Source organism: Tursiops truncatus, chromosome 7 (assembly GCF_011762595.2).
Source record: "Tursiops truncatus isolate mTurTru1 chromosome 7, mTurTru1.mat.Y, whole genome shotgun sequence".
NCBI lineage: Eukaryota > Metazoa > Chordata > Mammalia > Artiodactyla > Delphinidae > Tursiops > Tursiops truncatus.
Genome location: NC_047040.1, coordinates 29266436 through 29286553, shown reverse-complemented (window position 1 = coordinate 29286553; position 20118 = coordinate 29266436). Strand labels below are relative to the sequence as shown.

Here is a 20118-nt window from a genome sequence, read left to right as displayed (position 1 = left end):
CAATCCCTGGTCAGTGAGCTAAGATCCCACATGCCTCGCGGCCAAAAACCCAAAACATAAAATAAGCAATATTGTAAAAAATTCAATAAAGACTTTAAAAACGGTCCACATCCAAAAAAAAAAAAATCTTTAAAAATTTAAAGAAAAGAACCACAAAGAAAACCCATAAATCAGATCATGTTACTCCTCTGCTCAAAGCCCTCCAATGTTCCCCGCCTTAAACCAAAGTCCTTATAGAGGCAGCCAAAGCTGAACAAAATGGCCAAGACCCTCCGCTTCCCTCCCTGACCTCATCTCTGCTTTCTTTTACTCACTGTCTGTCCTCCAGCCACACAGAGCTTCTGGCAACTCTTCGAACACACTGGGCATGTTCTGCCCTCAGAGTTGGCTCTTTTGGCCCCCAATGCCTCCTTCCCTCAGGTTCTCGCCCAGCTCATCCCCTCATCTTTAAGTCTTTGGTCACCATCATATTCTCAGTGAGCCTCTCCCTCACTGCTCTACTTGAAACTGCAAACCAGAACTCCTAACCTCGCCTCCATCACCTCCCATCTCCTCCCCTAGTCCTTCCCATCTCCGTGTCTCCATGGATTTTTGCCATGTCTAATTGCTACAGAACATGATGCGATCTTAGATTTTGACTTAGTCTCGAGCCTTCAGACTACTGTGCAGTCACTTTTTATGACATGCTACCTGTTTTACTTGTTATTTTACTTATATCTTACTTACTCTATTACTTACTCTATTACTTACTTACTCTATTACTAATTGTTTATTGTCTCTTTATTCTGGCAACTTTTTTTCTGTTTTGCTTCTTGCCATATCCCCAGGCCCAGGCCTAAACTAGTTCCCGTTACAGTGTATGTATACAGTGAAAATTGGCTTTCTAAAGTACAGTCTTATTCTTTGACCAGTGCTGTGGTCATATTTGTGGAAGTTGTAGAAATGGGCTCCCTGGTAGGAAATGCAACAACATTTCTCAATGTTAGAGCCTTTGAAATTCTTAATTGCCACAGATCTTGGAGAGGTCTTGGAATTTAGCTGGGGCTCCTATCCAAAGCAGGCATCTCTAAAAGATGGCTCTCAAACTTCCAGGCAACCACACAGGTGAAAGAGGAGTCTGATTCTAAAATCCTTGATTGTAATTGGAGTTTCAAGCATTTCTTTATGATGGACTTTTCAGAAAGGAGTCAGCCCAGGGATTTTATATAGCAGACAACAAAGAAACATTCTCAGAAGGCCTCTCTAGACAGTATTTTCTATACTTAGAGTGTTGTGCTTGTTATGACCAGTAGTGACATCAGTTTATCTTTCTCCCATGCTGTCTATCACCCACATACCCTTCCTCCTTTCTGGCCCATCCACCATGTTTGAACATCTAGAAGACATGCGTTCCCATCCTTCCACAATCCAGGTGAAAGTAGGGAAAGCCCTATGAGAAGTGCAGCTCTTTTCTACTCTATTTTTTGTTTGTTTGTTTGTTTTAATGGAGAAATCCTCGGAGAGTCTCCAGTGAACATGATTTACCCAATGCCAATATTTCCAGCAACTGGGAGCCCCATACTTTCAAGGTAAATATCCACTGTTAACAAAACAGTTTAGATTATTTGAGAAATAATTCCTTTCAAATGACCTGAAATCTGTCTTTCCAAACTTTTACATCTTTATATGCAGTTCTGCTTCTTGGAGCTAAGGAGCTTGAATCTCCCATGTACCAGGTCTTCAAATAAACACAAAGGCAAGTTAATTCACCAGGCGAGTTAATCGCACACAGAGCAGTGGAACATTATTTTCTTGATCAGCACCTAGCATAGAGTAATAAATAGATAACTAATAATTGAATGATACTCTTTCTTGTAATGTAGTCTGAGACTGCATTGCTTTTTAAATCATCAGTGACAAATTGTGGGCTGTAATTGAACTTACAGTTGACTATATATCTCAGGTCTTTCCACGCTATTTGTTGTGAACCTGGGCCTATAATTGTAGGATTTGCATTTACTCTTTTAAAATTTGGTCTTTATTAATTGTCGCACTATTCCAGACTATGATATCTTAGTGATTCAAGACTGTCATTTAGCTTATTATCTATGCCTTTTGGTATCATGTCATATACATTTGAGAAGCATGCTCTCTACTATTTTAACCAAATCATTGATAAAAATAATGGGGCAGACAGGAACAAGGATAAAGGCTTCACATAGATTTTACTCACTAATCAGGCTCACACTGGTATTCTTTGTGTTGATAAATATCTTACTAGGAGACCAATGGTGTATGTAGTGGGTATGAATTATATAAAAGGGAATCATCTAGTTTAAAATAATTGTTTGAAGTAATTATTTTAAGAATTAAGTTTTAAAGAATTAAATTTCAAAATTTCCTTTTTATTTCTACATTTTAAGTTTCAAAATTGCCTTTTTATTCCTATACTATTTTCCTTAATTTTATTTCTAATTTATTTTTCTTATACCATGAAAAAGATCAAAATTGTTTTTAACATTTAAATTATTATTAAATTACTTTAAAAGTGTTATTAAGCTTCTTTTCATGAGTTATCACAGAATTTTAAAATGTTCGTTACCTTTCATACCTTTGCATTATGAAGCACATCTCATCATATATATATATATATATACACATACATACACATATATATTAGATGCTCGGTAAATTTATTGATGACCTATTTTTATTTTAATACATATTTATTAGTATATATTTACTCATTAATTTATTGAGCATCTACTAGATACCAAGCATTGTGCCTGCAAACAAAGGTCTTCCCTCAGGGGGACCTTCTTATTGAGGAGCCAGGAATTTTGTCTTCTAAAGGAATGACAACATGATACAGGAACTCAAGGGATGATTAGTCCTGGGACTTCCCTGGTGGTCCAGTGGTTAAGGCTCTGCGCTCCCAATGCAGGGGGCCTGGGTTCCATCCCTGGTCAGGGAACTAGATCCTGCATGTCGTAACTTAAAGATCCTGCATACCACAACTAAAGATCCCGCTTGCTGCAACTAAGACCCGGCACAGCCAAATAAATAAATAATTTTTTTAAAGGAATAATTAGTCCTTTGAGACACAATAAGATGGTAGACAGTTTCCAGCCAGCCTCGTAAATCTTTGAGAAAGTTAGATATTGTTGAAGAAATGTACTGATTTATTTTAGAAGCCGTAAGACACACACAAGACACACACAATACTTCACTGAAAATGCTTAACCAAATTTCAAGGAATAAAATCACTCAATCAAAACCCCAAACTTAATGTAATTATCTGGGTGGTTTTAGTTATACTTAACTACTCAAATAGAGTCAAAGCCCCCTTTTACCTTCATACTGGAATCATAGCATTTCTCTGTTTAAGGAATGTCTTCCAATTAAAGAGAAAAAAAGAGCACTGTAAAAACTTTGTAGAATTTCTTCCTCTAAAAGCGAAGCAAAATGCTATTGATGTGTCTCTGCTGTTAGTATTTGTCCACACGTGGTTCCTACCTTCTGTCTCTATGGAGAGCATTAATGGATTCGTGAGTCCTCCACAGTTCATTCCTAATGCTGACTATGGTCTAGAGAAGAGAGAAATAGAGAAAATAAGTTTTGGGGTTGAATTTAACCCATATTCCTAAAAATTCATAATAACATGATAATGATATTTCAAAAAAATTGCTTTTTCAAAAAGTGACTGGTGGGCTTCCCTGGTGGCACAGTGGTTGAGAGTCTGCCTGCCGATGCAGGGGACACGGGTTCGTGCCCCGGTCCAGGAAGATCCCACATGCCGTGGAGCGGCTGGGCCCGTGAGCCATGGCCGCTGAGTCTGCGCATCCGGAGCCTGTGCTCCACAACGGGAGAAGCCACAACAGTGAGAGGCCCGCGTACCATAAAAAAAAAAAAAAAAAAAAAATCACAGTAGTCTTTTGCCCGAGTTAGGCTGCTGCTCACAACGTCTCCTTCTCTAAAGGCATCTGCAAAAAGCAGTTGGGTTATTTTATTTCTCTTGGTTCAAGAAATCTTTCACTTCTACCTTCCACCTTCTACTGAGAGTTTCTTATCTTTCCGTTGCTTGTGTACTGGAACTCATCACTACTCTTTGCATTCACCAAGTCTCTTTGAGTTAATAATGATCAGCTCAGTTCTCATTTAGGATTTTCTCACCAAACCTTATCTCTCAAATCACAGTCTGGTTCCTGAATTGCACCCCAAGAGCAAGTCCTGACCTGACCCAGCCTGGCCCAGGCTCCTGGGGCACCATGTACCAGCCCGTGGCACCCACTCATCTGAATGGGAGGTTGGATTTCATTACTCTACATTTATAAGCAGCTGTGGCTTTACTCTGTGGCCGTTTCTCCTCCCTACAAATGATCTGAAGAGGGACTGGCCACCTTGAGAACATTCTTCCACAGGGACAGCCTACAAGAGGAAGAGAGTAGGGAAGGGAGAAAAAGTGAGCTACAGACTTGAAGTCACATTCTCTGGTTGTTACATGCTCTTTGTGGCCCTTCTGAGTGACCAGTGCCTGCCTGCCTCTTCATTCAAATATTCAAACAGTTTCTACATGCCTAGCATAGATCACTTTGAATCAGTGAGCTTTACATCATTAATATCAATGTTATCATATGGTACCTATCGTTATGCAACTGAGAAGCATTTCAGGTTAGCACATATGGACCTACCATGGTATACCCAGAGACTAGATACCATGGTTTATTTAGTCATTTGCAATGGAAGGACACTAAGCTATTTTCAACTTTTCAGAATTATAAGCAATGTTGCAATGAACAAAGTGGTACATGCCTCCTTGTGCATACATGTGCAAGGTTCCTAGGTTTTAAGTTTAATAGATACTAACAATTTGCCCTCTTTGGGCACACACACGTACGAATATCTGAATATCTGGATGCATAGTATAAGGTCTGCAAAGATATACCCCAAAGAGATTACCTCTGGAAAACTCGGGACCAGATGTGGGCTGGGAATTATGGCTGAAAAGGACTTTACCCTTATCTGTAATATTTTAACTTTCTTTAAGGCAAACAGATTCAGGTCTTATTTGTATAATTAAAAATGTTTTTCTTTTTAATCAAAGAAAGAAATGTATTACATACAAAAGATAGGCTGTAGCAACTTTAAAAATGAGAAAGAGGTGACAGGGAGTAAAAAGAAAGTGAAATAAAGGAGGGAAAGCAAAACCTCTTTTAAATTTCTTGCCTCAGAACAAAGCAATGTTAAAGTGAAACAAACTGTCGCATTGTGAAAATGGCTTTTTTTCTTCTTTTATTCGAAGCAGGAAATGGAGCAGCTCTTCATTTGTCCCCGCACATGTAACTCCTGCTCTCTGCCCGGCACTCCAGCCAGAGGCGTTCTTGGATGTGCAGTGAGGGGTGTCTGAGTGGTGCAGCTGCATAAGCTGCTGATGAAAACGCACACAGACCTGAAAAACCTCACCCAGAGGAAGCGCATAGGCTGCTCGTTCCTGGGTGGTCACAAGACTTACTCTCCTCTTCACACTTCTACCAGGAACAACTGCAGTATGAGAACTCTAATTTCTCTTTGATGATTGAAAAACATCACAGATGATCATATTTTGAAGACCTCCCTTAGGATCTGACTGTACTGATTACAATGATGAAGGGACACCTACAAGTGGAGCTGCACATGGGAGGGCAAGTCAACAACTGATTGAAAACATGATAAAGGAGTTGCAGACTGTATGCTTAAAAAAACAACAAAAAGAAGCATTTCTAATTCCTTTGATGAAAAAAATTTCACTGGGATTTTTAAAAAAAGTTTCTTCCCTCTTATGTTTCTTTCACTTTCCTCTCTCATCTCTTCCCTTTGAAAATTCCTGAACGTTTTCTTTATGTACGGATGAACTAATTTTCTCTTTTTCCCTACTTTTTAATTACATCGAATCTTAGATAGTGAAGAGTCAAGTTAAGGTATTGTGGGCAGAAGAAAGCCTTGTCTGTAAGTAAGCTATATTTAAAAGTTTCGGGCAGAGACTTAGTATCTACGGACACTGGAGTAATTTAAAAATATCAAAGTTGAATACAGCTTCCCTTTAGGATGTAGACTTGGGAAGAGTCCCCTCAAAGCTACACTTTATGCGTTAATTGTGCCTTAATTGTTCTTTTCCCCTTCGGACTCACCTGATGATGTGTGCTACTGCCGTTGGTTTGTTGAGCCAGAGATACTCTTTGAGGTATTTGTTTGAAGGCCTCTGTGGCTGCTGTTTCTACTGGTCTAGTTGGACTTACATACCTCGGTGTTTCAGATCTATTGTACTGAATGGAGAGCCTGTTATAAAAGTAGAATTTTATGAGAGGTTGTAATAATTTTTAATGATCAGGTATGACATTGAGGAGAGTCTTTTTAGAAAAAATGTCAAATCAGCTAGTCAATTTAATATCCAAAAATAGCAATAAAGTAGTTCAACTTTTTCCTCTGTGCTCTTTTCCAACTACTTAGTTGATATAGAGCTAAATAGCCAATAATAGGAACAAAAATTCCATTTCCCTCCTTCTTGATAATCTAAAAATGAGAATGCAGAGAAGTTCAGGGATGACTACAGAAAATCCCCCAGGTCATCTTGTCCAGGTCAGATACTAGGGGTTCTAAGTGCAGATGTGTGTTTATTATGTCATATCTAAAAGAGCATAGAATAGAGTAGACTAGTTTAAGGTCAGGCATATTCCATTTTATACAATTCCATTTAATTTCGTTCCCTTATTCAAAAACTATTTGAAGCATCTTACCATCTTGAGTTATTGCAGATAAAAAGACTTCTTTTAAAAAAAGCAGAGAACTCGCTGCTCACAGAGACTTTACATGTAATGAACAGACAAATACACAATCATTTCTGACATAGTGCGATTATTTCTACAGAATGCAATGAGAGTATAGGGAAAGAAGCGATTACTCTGGTACACTTTAATTATGTGTTTAAGGAGTGGGCACTTTGGGGTAGAAAAAAGCGTAACCCATGACTTCTTTGTCACACAGCTTCTGAGTAACACACTCTATTCCTACCCCGTCTCAAATCATTTTAACACCTTGGGGTTGTTCAACACCATTTTCTGCATTCATACAGATGCTTACAAACAGCAAAGTACATATTGAATTTGTTTTTGAAACGAAAATGGCATCATTCCATACACATAATTCTGCCACTTGCCTTTTTCTCTTAATGTATGATGATGAATGCCCTCTAGTATAGTAGATTGGTACTAAAATTTGTCCTTAAGTAGATTCACTATGTTCTCTTGTATGTTGTATCGTATATAATCGACCATTTTTCTACCAGTGTATCTTCAGTTTGTTTGTTTAGTGCCCCCCCCAATGTTACAACATTTATCTTATTTTCTATGTAGTAATGCTCTTATTCGTATAGGACAGAGTTCCAAAAATGGATCAAGGGCCAAATCTTGTGTACATTTTTATGTTTAGTGGGTACCATTCTTCTAAAGCCAATCTCTCCACATGTGCATAGATTCCATCCCACCTTGGCTGCCGAATGACATTGCTCCAACAATTCCCCTCTCTTGCACAAGATCATCAAGTTTTCCCGCTACAAACTCATCCCCTTCAGTATACTAACATGCTGTTATTTTCCCCGTCATAACCAAACATTTCTCTTAACTTCAGATGCTCTACTACCTACACTAGCTCTTTGTTCCCTCTATAGTAAAAAAAAATCCTGGAAAGAATTTTCTTGTTTGGTATCTTGAATTCCTCAACTCCCATTCTCTCTTAAACTGCCTCTGGTCTGATTTTTTTCTACAACCACTGTCCTACAATACTCCTTTTGAGGTCATCAATGAGTTCCTCAGTGTTAAATCCAAAGGTCAATTCTTACTTGACCCAGCAGCAGCATTTGACACTGCAGACCATGCCCTCCTCCCTGAAACACTCTCTTTACCTGTCTTCCAGGATTCCTCATTCTTGGTTTTCCTCTTGCCTCATCCATCACTCTTTCTCAGCCTCCCTTGCTGGTTTTTCACCTTCTCTCCAACTGTGTCATGTGGAGTGTCCCATGGTTCAGTTCTCAGTTTTCCTCTCTTGCCCATCTACACTGTCTATTTGGTGATCTCATACAATCCCATGGCTTTTAAAACCATGTATGTCGGGCTTCCCTGGTGGCGCAGTGGTTGAGAGTCCGCCTGCCGATGCAGGGCACACGGGTTCGTGCCCCGGTCCGGGAGGATCCTACATGCCGCGGAGCGGCTGGGCCCGTGAGTCATGGCCGCTGAGCCTGCGCATCCGGAGCCTGTGCTCCGCAACGGGAGAGACCACAACAGTGAGAGGCCCGCGTATCGCAACAACAAAAAACAAAAACAAAAGAAAACATGTATGTCAAAAATTCACAAATTTGATCTCCAATAGACTTTCTCCAAAATTCCGGACACGAATGGAAAACTGCCTACTCAACATCTCCATGTGGATGTCTGAGAGACACGTCAATCTTAACATGTTCCAAACTGAACTCCTGATCTTCCCCTATGATACTGTTCCACCGATAGCCTCCCCCATTTCAGATGACAGCAACTTTATCCTTCTACTTAATATAGCACCACCATGACCATACATCTAGTATATGCACAAGAATTGACCTCTAGATCTGAGGAAGAGAATATAAATTTTATGAATTGATTCAAGTATATAAGGAACCCTAATATGTGACAAAGTTGGTATCTCATTGAAGTGGGAAAAGATAGATTGGCTATCCATCTGAAAGAAAGCAAGCTAGACCTTTGCTAAAATAAATTTCAAATGGGTTGAACATTTAAATTAAAATTCAAAATAGAAACATTAGGAAAAAATTTAGGAAAATATTTATATAGCCTTGCTTCTACGCTGCCCCCTTTAGGCTATTGTCAATATTTCCTCCTTCGTTCCATTCAGCCACACTAGCCTCCTTGCTGTTCTTTGGAGCTGCCGGGCACACTCCTGTGTGTGTCTCAGTTGGCAGTCTCAGTTAGCGGTATGCTTTTGCAGGTGCCTGTAAGATTCACTCCCTCACCTCCTTCGAGGCTTTGTTCCAATGTCACCTCTCACTGAGGACCACTAAGACCACTCAGTTTAAATTTGCTACCAACACTCCCTCTAAGTCTTGCTCTCTCTTACCTGGCTCTTCTTTCTTTCTTTTACTTTAGTACTTTTAGCTCCTAATATATTATTATAATTCATGTATATGCCTATTTTTAATTGTCTAGTTTCCCCAGTAGAATGAAAGCTCCTTGAGATCTTCATCTCTTTTGTTCCCTGATATATCCCGAGTGCCTAGAAGAGTGTTCACTAAAGATTTATTGAATGAATTATTTTTCAGATTATTTTCTGAAAAGTCTATAGCCATTTGTACTTCAACCAAATGTCCAGCGCACCTAATTTCTTCCATGTTCACCAGCACTGGACGTTATTCATTTACTCTTTGCCATTCTGTTAAAGAAAGTGACAATATCTCATTGTTCCTTTAATTGGCATTTGTCTAACCGCTAGTTAAGATGAGCATATCTTTGTGTGTTTCATGGCCATTTGGAATTCCTCTTCTGTGATTTTGCCTATTTATATACTTGGAGTCTTTTCCTCCTCGCCCTCGCTCTCCTCTTCCTCATTTTCTTCTTCCTTATTTCCGTTTCCTTCTCCTCTTTCTTCTTTTCCTCTTCCTCTTCTTCATCTTCTCCTTCTTCTTTTTCAGTTTTTCCTATCAATTTGTAGGGACCTTTCCATAGCACAGTTTATCCTCTTAGTGAAAATATTTTTCCAAGTCTGAGATTTATTTTTGATTTTGTTTATAATATCATTTACCACGAGAAAATGTCTACATTCGCATGTCATCATATATATGTGTGTTTCTATTACTTCATGATGCCTTATTTTGTTGTCTTGCTTCGAAAGGTCTCCTCCAACCCCAGGTTTCCTAAATTTTTCTAATATTTTTATTTTAAACCATATTTACATTTAAACTTCAATCAATTTGGAATTTATTTTCATTTATGGGGCAAAACAATGGATACCTGATGGATAGCCAGTTAGGCATCTTTTTCCACTGAACTGAAATACCACCTTTCTCATATGTTAGGCTCTCATTTATGCTTGGATCATTAATCAAATTTTGTATTCTTATCCTCAGATCAATATACCCATTTATGATTTATACTATATTATTTGGTCATGGTGGCTCTAGAGTAAGTTTTAACGCCTGTTGAAGAACAACCCTTCTCACAATTTTTTTTAACATCTTTATTGGAGTATAATTGCTTTACAATGTTGTGTTAGTTTCTGCTGTATAACAAAATGAATCAACTAGTTGTATACATATATCCCCATATCCCCTCCCTCCCACCCTCCCTATGCCACCCCTCTAGGTGGTCACAAAACACCAAGCTGATCTCCCTGTGCTATGTGGCTGCTTCCCACTAGCTATCTATATTACATTTGGTAGTGTATATATGTCCATGCCACTCTCTCACTTTGTCCCAGCTTACCCTTCCCCCTCCCCGTGTTCTCAAGTCCATCCTCTACGTCTGCGTCTTTATTCCTGTCCTGCCCCTCTCACTATTTTTTATTTCCACAATTTTAAATATCCTTGTACCTTTATTCTTTCAACATGTCTTCAAATTTATTTTATCTTATTTAAAAAACATCATGATTCTATTTGGAAATGCATTTAACTTAAATGCAGTTCATTCTTATTATCCATGGTAGCTATGCTCTTTGCAGTCACGTGAACAATGAATTAGTGGAAACTGAACGATGGCTCCTGGTGGAAACACAGGGTTAGGATCTTGGAAGTCTCTGGTCAGAACATTTTCATCAACCTATCAATATATAACCTTGTTTTTCATGTGTTTCTTTTCTCTATTTTTATTAGTTATCTATTTTATACATATTAGTGTGTATATGTCAATCCCAATCTCCCAGTTCATCCCATCCCCCACCCCCATGTGTTTCTATTTAAAGATATATGTATACTGTTTAATGTTTACTGTTGATTCAGTAACATTGGACCCATGTAACTCGTGTCTGAACGAAGCTTATTTCATACACGTAGTTTTTGTTAAGACATATCATAGCCTTCTCGCGCTAGGAACGCTAGCCAGCACTTCAGCACCATGTTTGGAGGCTATTTGCAATAGTGAAGTCACCAAGAAAAAGCACAAAAATGTGAAAAACATGGCACAAGATAGACTGTGTAAAGGACACGTGTTTATACTCTAAGGGCAGAAACCAGAAGGCAGGGTGTCACTCAGTTCTACCTCAGCTGTGCATCAGGCAACTCACATTTTTTTCCCACTCTGTGCATGGCTGCAAATGACCAAAGAAGCATCGCGAGTACTGATTTTAAGGTTAATTTTTGAATTGTGTATATTGTTATGTTAGTGTCTTCTCTTTTAGGAATTTGCTATGTTTCTCCCTTCTGCTCGGGTCTTGTTTTCTGTATATTCAATCAAATATTACAGCTTTCCTTATATGGGTTTTGTATCTTTTTTGTTAAATTTTTTCTAGTTTCTTTTAAAAAATAATTTTACAGGTATTGTAAACGGGATTTTTATAACATTTCTAGCTAGCTATTGCTGATATAGTGAAGAGCTATTTGCGCATACGTATTTTATTTTCCACCACTCAAAACCAATTAATTCTACAGTTTTAGCTACAGTTTTAGCTAGAGTTACTTGTGGTTTCTTGGGGATTCACAATCATATTAGCTGTAAATGGAAGTAATTTTGTGTGTTCTTTTTCACAGTTTTTATATTCATTTTTTAGTATATTTATAAGAATGTCCCAAAATATATAATAATAGTGGTAATATTTGGTACCTGGATTTCAGTTATGTTTTTGTAAGTGAAAATATTATCACTGTAAGCTATTGCATGGAATCCACATTAAAAGGAAGGAGGCTTATTAGGATGAAGAATGTTTGCTGAATCAATGAATGAATTCAATATTACCATTTGGCAATAACCATGAATCTCTTAGAAGATGGTCAGTACCAATGTGCCAACTTAATAGATAGCAAGGATATGATTTTGCCTATTATCACAATGTAAAATAGTAATATTCCACATTAATTTCCCCTTGACCAATCACTAATCAGAATTTTTGAATTCATCAGTTTCTAGGCTAAAGTGCGAATTATTCCATTAGAATTTTACTTTGGTGAACAACTCAATTGTACTCTGGTGAACAGAATATAACACACCAACATTTAAAGAACGTCTAGCTTTGCGTAGGACTTGCAATTCCCTTTCCTCATCTTGTCTCCACAAATATTACTCTGGGAATAGGAAGGACAGGTTATCCCTATTCTCAGGTGAAGATATCCCTATTCTCAGGTGAAGAAACCAAGTCTTAGAAACAGTTCCCAAGGCCACACACAGAGTGGCTGAGAACAAGACTTCTGTGTCTCTCTGTCCCAGGTTCAAACTTCACTAACGTCTTCCAACACTGGGTAATTACTCCTTGAGACACTTTCATACCCCATTCTAAAAGACCCACTTTATCAATCAATCCATTAATCCCTCCATCATGCATCCATCCATTTTATTACTCGGTCTGTCAGTCATTCAACAAACACATTGAGCATTTATCATATTCAGACATTTTTACAGATTCTGGAAATACAACTGAAAACAATAAAAGTTTCTTCCCCGATGGAGCTTACATTATCGAAAAAAAAATTTTAACTAAAAGTGAAAGTTGTATAACGTCAGATGCTGATGAAATGCTTTGAAGAAAAATAAAGCAAGGGAGGAGGATTGCGAGTGCCAGAGTGGGGACAGGGGCTAAAATGATAAATGGGTGGTCAGGAAAGGCCTTAAGGTTGAGATGACATTTGAGCAGAACTTTCACAAGTATTTAGGAGGTAGGCGTCAAGTCATACAGAGAAGTGGTTTAGGAATATGAATTCTTTTTTTTTTTTTTTTTTTTTTCGGTACGCGGGCCTCTCACTGTTGTGGCCTCTCCCGTTGCGGAGCACAGGCTCCGGATGCGCAGGCTCAGCGGCCATGGCTCACGGGCCCAGCCGCTCCGCGGCATGTGGGATCTTCCCGGACCATGGCACGAACCCGCGTCCCCTGAATCGGCAGGCGAACTCTCAACCACTGTGCCACCAGAGAAGCCCTAGGAATATGAATTCTTTAAAGTAAAGGTTTACGTCTTAAGAGTGGGGGGATCTGGCTTAGTCTTATGGGGAGGAGGGAGGAATCAGGGCTGGAGCACAGAGGTCGGTGGGGAGATGACACTGGAGAGGTTCCCAGGGTAGCTCAAACATGCAGGAGTTTTCTAAGTCATCTTACAACTTTTAGGTTTTAGCTTAAAAACAATGGGAAGCTAATGGAGGGGTTTAAGGCACAGAAGTTTGGGCAAAATGAGTGCGTGAGGAATGCCATCATATTTTGAATTTGTAAAAGATCAGGCAGGCTTCTGTGGCCAAAAGAAATGCACATAAGAGCATGGATCTTTGTGTTCTAACTATGAGAATGGAGGAATTTCGACAAGATCTCAAGTATTCAATAAATCCAGCTGATTAATTGTCCTAATTTACTGTCACTCTGTCAGGGAAAGGTGAAATAAATGGCCTGAAGAAGACAGATGAATTGGCATCTGATATCTTTGTTTCTATTTTAAAATTTAAATTATTTGTACTCTATTAAAGCTATACATCAAGATGATATCCAAATTCTCTAACTTTAAGAATACACTGGGGCTTCCCTGCTGGCACAGTGGTTAAGAATCTGCCTGTCAGTGCAGGGGATACGGGTTTGAGCCCTGGTCCGGGAAGATCCCACATGCCGCGGAGCAACTAAGCCTGTGTGCCACAACTACTGAGCCTGCGCTCTAGAGCCCGCGAGCCACAACTACTGAGCCCACTTGCTACAACTACTGAAGCCGGCGCGCCTAGAGCCTGTGCTCTGCAACAAGAGAAGCCACTGTGATGAGAAGCCTGCGCACTGAAGAGTAGCCCCCGCTCACCGCAACTAGAGAAAAGCCCACGCGCAGCAACAAAGACCCGATGCAGCCAAAAATTTTTTAAAAAAAAAGAATACATTGATAACCACCTGCTAGGAAAATGTGGTACAGGTATAAGGCATGGCATCTAATGCAAAGTCAACATGCATTTTTTTTTTCCCTTTAAAGAGCTGTAAAAATACATTAAATTATACCAAACTGTAAAAAGTGACAAAATGACCACAGAAATAGGGTCTGGGATCAAGAAGGAAATATGCTGGTAGATGTCTGAGAAAAGTTTAGAGAATTACAAAAGAAATTAATAAATGAATACCAATTTGATTAAAGTGATCTATTCTTATACTTCTGGTAGATAAAATAAGAGTGAATGAATTATTCTGGGTTTTCTTCTCCCAAAAGTCTGATGATCATAATCCCATGGAAACAGTACCTCTTTCCTTTATCTTCTGAAATTTTAAATTATAAAGAAGGAGTTACTTCAGTAGTTAAGGTCATGAAGACTTTTTTTTTTTTTTCGGGCCTCTCACTGTTGTGGCCTCTCCTGTTGCGGAGCACAGGCTCCGGACGCGCAGGCTCAGCGACCATGGCTCACGGGCCCAGCCGCTCCACGGGATGTGGGATCTTCCCGGACCGGGGCACGAACCCGTGTCCCCTGCATCAGCAGGCGGACTCTCAACCACTGCACCACCAGGGAAGCCCCATGAAGACTTTTAAAAAGTCATCTTTAGGCTGGTGCTCAGGTATGTGATGGGCGATCTCAGATACCGGTGGTGCTGGGACATCCTTTGAGATGACCCTCTGAAGCATAGTTTGGCATTCTGAATTTTGAGGATTAACAAAATTCACAACTTTTGATGCAATGGTTTTACCTGAGAGAATTTATCTTAATAAAATATAAGAAAATGCGTGTGTAGGGATGCTGACTACAGAATTTTGGTGGGGGGCAAAATTTGAAAATAACCAAAATGTTAAGGGATTGCTTGTGAATTACGGCACTTCCTTATAAGGATAAGAGTGAGGTCATTGAAATGATATTTTGGAAGCTAATGACAGGGAAAATGCTCTCCGTTTAATGTAAATGGAGAAAAGGTTGAAAAGTTGTGTCTGTAGCGTAATTCCTGATCTGGTAATGCTGAAATGTGAATAGCACTCATCGGTGAGTGATGGAATGTGTCTTTCTTTTCCTTTTTTAAAAAATAAGTATTAATTCTGAATTAGGCTTTCAAAAGTAACCCAACAAAAAAGAAAGATGTTGGAGAAAGTTATTCAAATACTCTAATACTAAAAATCTTCTGTGTCTGCCTGAGGTCTTTAGTTGGGATAACTCTAAATGATTGGATGGGCCACTTAAAGGTATTTTTGTCTCGCAGTCTACTTTAAAATTAAAGGTCGCTTCTAGAGGGGAACAGCATCTTTACCCCTCCCCTGCTTGCTGGCTTCATAACCTAGTACCCAGGCTCTGGGTTGCTAACCTGCGCGACTGTCACTCGGAGACACTCACCTGGCCTGTGCCTGGTTAGCCACATCCCTTGGATTCACCTGGTCCAGCAGCCACTGCCTTCTCGCAGCTTCTTTCCTCCTACAGCGCCCTTGGAGCAGGTTGTTTCTGAGGGTCCTGAGGAAGAGTTTTGTATTGTCTTTTGTTGACACCTGCTGGAATGGCCAACAGAACAAGGGGCATCAGATCAGTCTTAAAGTGGTCTTCTTTCCTTACGTGGGTGGATTGGCCGCCATGGAAGTTTCTGAAATTATTTCACTTACCGTGATGTCCACAGAAAAATCATCTTACTTCCTTACTACCTGAATTTCTTCACATCCTCTCTCTATACACATACATATAGTATATGTTTCCAAATTAAATACCCCCCAACTTCTACAAAAACTCCTGTTCCTTAGAGCAACCCAGGAATGGGGAAGGTTAAAGCTAGAAGAAGGTATGAAAGCTAGAAGAAGGTATGAAAGCTAGAAGAAGGCATGAAAGAGGACTAAGCCTGTGGTTACTAATTTGGAGGATTCCTCTGAGATTTTATTTCCAGAAAAATCCTCATACATCTAGTCTTGTATAAAATATCAATGGATTCTCAGACCACCTGAAGTCCCCCCCACAGGTAAGGCAAAAGGAAACAAAGCAACGAGACCTTTAATTAAAAATATTCAACCCTTGAAATCTAAAGTGTAATAACAAAATGACCACATGGTGTCAGTCTAATATCAATAAGCCCTATTTCTCCCCAGACTTCTAGAAACAAGAGGATCATAGGCCAATAATCTGAGGATCTGGGTTAATAAAATTTAGTAAAGCAATATCCATTGAAAATTATTTGACAAGATTGAGGCACATGACTTTTGTGGACCATTCATGGTAAAGAGAGAATGAGGGGAGAACTGTCCTCAGTAAAGGTAATTAATCAATATTTTTCACTATTGTGAAATTTGGGGATGAGGCCATCTGCATGGAGAAACGGACTCATACTCAGTGATGAAAAGAGAGTGTCCTTTCTGGAAAAATTGAAATGCTCTCTGCTTTAAAATTATCCTATTTCTCTTTCTTCTTAGCAAGAGCTGAATTCTCTTGCTGAGTATTATAATTTTCTTTAAAAAATTTTGAAAGTCAGCTATGAAGTCTTAGTTTTACACTTTTCCAGTCAAAACTGAGATAGAAATCTTTCTCTTTTGTTTTTCCTAAGGAAAAAATTACTTGAATTTTAGTGCTCATGAAAAGACATGTTAAAAAAGAAAATTCCCGAAATGTACTGGCAACTAGAGACCTTGATGCGTCATTTTACCAAACCAGGGCTTTTTCTTTTTAATCTGTATCCATTTCCAATGCCTCTCCCCTCTTACCGCTCAGATATTTTCTAGTGCACAGTAGGAGTCAATGGTTTCACATTAGACTCTGGCCTTTTCTTATCCCCAAAAGGTTTATTAAAATCTACAGTGTAAAGAAAGTATATGTATATTGAGAGATATTTAAGGTTGAGCTTGCCACTTCCTTAGTCTTAAATATTATATGTATGAAAGGAGCAGAACCTGTGGTTTTCCAGGAGGAAAAGTTTTTTAATTGCTGTAGCTTTCACTGATAAGATTCATGAATAGTTCGGTACACGGCATTAGATGTTACCTGGATGCAGTTCTCAATCACAGGATGAGACTTCTGGTGGGACTTGCTCTGAAGACCAGATAAGAAACACACCTGACAGATGTCAAAGTTGAGACACTTCAGACAGCGGTATCTGCCAATTAAAATGGAAGTGTGACTTACATCACTACTAGGAGGTGAGCAAAGAAAGTATTATTCAGGTGGAGAATAAGCACCCTAAAATATACAGGAGGTGTCTGAGCTATCGAGTGAGTATAAAGTTGTCTTCTTTTGTTGGCATTTTTATAACATGACATTAAATTAATATAGTTTTGTCAACAAACTATCATATAGAGGCTGGATTCATCCTCTCCACCCCGCCCCCCAAATACCAAGTGTCTTTTACATGCAGGGTATTATGTGCTACAACCTTTAGGATAGACCCTTAAGTCTGCAGCCACATTTGTGTAGCTGCATAATTCATTCAGGTAATTGGAATTTAATTGCCAACTTAAAGGAAACTGGGAGATTTCCAAAAAGTTTGAATTCTAGCTTCTCTGGAAATGTGTGAGATATGATGATATTGGACCTGTATTCTTGTGTGGTGTTGGCGAAAATAAAACCATAGATAAAGAATTTAAAATAAATGTGTCATTTATCAGAAATCTGTATGTAGGAAAGAATAATGTGGAAGAGAGGGAGTTCCTCACCAGCCAGGACTGAGTGACCACCACACCCAAGTTTCTTAACACATCAGTGTTGCAGGCTTTCTGTTATGGACAGTTACAATCTTAAATCTCCTGTGATCAGAACGACAGGCGGAAATCTTGAGACACTCTGGTAGGGAAGGGTGTCTCTGGGCACTCAGGGAACATGTTGTGATATTGGGGAGGGCTGGTGAGACCTCATAGCCATGAATTAGTAACTTTTAAGGATGAGTGGGATCATATTGTTTGTCTGCAAAATATCAGGGATCTATACTTTTTTTCCTGCTTCAACTACAGAGGATGCGGCATAAAGTAGGGTCTTCCTCATCAATGGCAGCAATGGGCGAGGACAAGGGGACAGCTACACCTATAAGACAGTCCCTCCCCAGACTACTGCCCTCATTTATACTCCTTGCCTTGCCCCCAATAGCATTTGAGTTTTCAACCCCGGTCTTCAAAGTTATAAAAATTAAACTATGTCAAGATTCCTATGCTCTTCAAATTTCATATCTGGCTGCAAAGACATGATATGGAAGCTTGAGGTACTAACTAGCAAAATTAGATACTGTGTGATGAAGTGCCGAGTAAGAGGCATGGAAAATACATGCTGTAGGAGAGATGGGGGACATCCCTGGGAGCTGGTATGGTCTGATAAATTTTTCTGGAAGAGCTGAGACTCATGCTAGGCATAGAATGCTGGGTGGGAGATTAAAGTAGAGGAAATCCCAGGTAGAAAGATGAGGAGTAAGGTAATGCAGACTGGGGTGAAGAAGAAGGGTTAGCGCTTTTCAGACCTATCAGACCTACAGGTAACTGTGGAGAATGGAGGAATAAAAACTTGCAATGGGGCTTCCCTGGTGGCGCAGTGGTTGAGAGTCCGCCTGCTGATGCAGGGGACATGAGTTCGTGCCCCGGTCCGGGAAGATCCCACGTGCCGTGGAGCGGCTGGGCCCGTGAGCCATGGCCGCTGAGCCTGCGCGTCTGGAGCCTGTGCTCCACAATGGGAGAGGCCACAACAGTGAGAGGCCCGTGTACCGCAAAAAAAACAAAAATAAAACAAAAAAAAAAACACTTGCAATGTTCCTGAGGCCAGATGGCAGAAGGGCTTCTGACCAAAGTCATTGGAAGGCAGAGCAGGAGGGTGCAAATGCCATGAGACCAACTCTCACAGTCCTTGTTCACTGCCGTCCCTGACATCTAGTCCCAGGGTAGGATATTAATACAGAGTGTTGAAGGGCTAGCACGGTAGCAAACATTTTTGAGCCCTTACTGTGTAGCAGGCAGTGGACATGCATTGACATAGTTAATCCCCATGAAAGTTCTTTAAGGCAAGGCATTCTTATTATTATCCTCATTTGAAGAAACTGATTCAAAGAGAGTTTAAGCAATTGCACAAAGTTACACAACTACGTAGTAAGTGGTAGCATTAGGTTTTGAGCCCAGGGATACCATCTAAATGGAGAGCCAGCTATTTTAACCCCTGTTAATAGACCACCAAGGCAGGAGACTTGAGTTTGAGTCACATGCCACTGTTACTAGGTGACCTTGAAATGGAAACTTAAGCTCATTGTTTTGAAGATACCTGGAACAACGCAGGTTTTCAAAGAACATTAGTTGAAGGAAATTAAATGAATGACAGTTTCTTCAATGAAGAAAATGGGGCTAGTAAACCCTGCCCTCTCGGCCTTGCAAAGTTTTTACAAAGCTTTGAAAATCATTCAGCATGCGTAACTGGGGAGACATGAAGTCTATAACATAAAGCATTTTTTATAAAGATGATTTGATGAGCCACCTGTCCTGGCTGCTTTATTTAGCATTACTGTATGGTTACAGTTGACTTGTTAGGACAATACACTGACCCTAATCTTGGCTTATTTCCTCCATGCTCTGAAACTACCGACAGGTGTGTAAGAAAGGGTGCAGTGTGGATAATGAGATTGGTCTGTTGTTGATGGCTTTACTCATAGAGAACCAACATTTTTCCCCCTAATTTCATTTCAAACTTACATGGCTATCACAGAGCATAAATGTGACACATTCTGCTAAAATCGAACACTTGTCTTAGGAACAAGCTCTGGGCTTTGTAGCTTCTCCTACTTTAGGAGGTCAAGTCTTTGCCTCTTCCTGCTATACTTCCAGATCTGCAAACACTTCTGCTCTAAAATGTCTTTATGAATCTCACTGAAACTAAAAGCCTTGAGGCTATTGCTGGAGTTTTCTGAGAGCCAAAAACACAGGTTTACGGTTAGAACTGTAATACATTCAAGCAATTTCTAATAGACTCAGAAGTTTACAGCTAAAAGAAGTCTAAGTCATCATTTGACCCACCTCTCCTCTTGCTTACGAAGAAACCAAGGTCTAGAAAGG

The 20118-nt window shown here is 39.6% G+C and overlaps 1 protein-coding gene across 1 annotated transcript in view; it reads right to left on the bottom strand.

Moving 5' to 3' along the window:
* Positions 1–20118, bottom strand: part of DYTN (dystrotelin) — a 51525-nt gene that overhangs the window by 10294 nt on the left and 21113 nt on the right. Inside the window, exons 8-9 of the mRNA XM_019938895.2 lie at positions 17087–17198; positions 15467–15615 (exon numbers count right to left, since the gene is read on the bottom strand). Of these exons, the coding sequence (XP_019794454.1) occupies positions 15467–15615; positions 17087–17198 (261 nt within the window). The remainder of the gene's footprint in view (positions 1–15466; positions 15616–17086; positions 17199–20118) is intronic.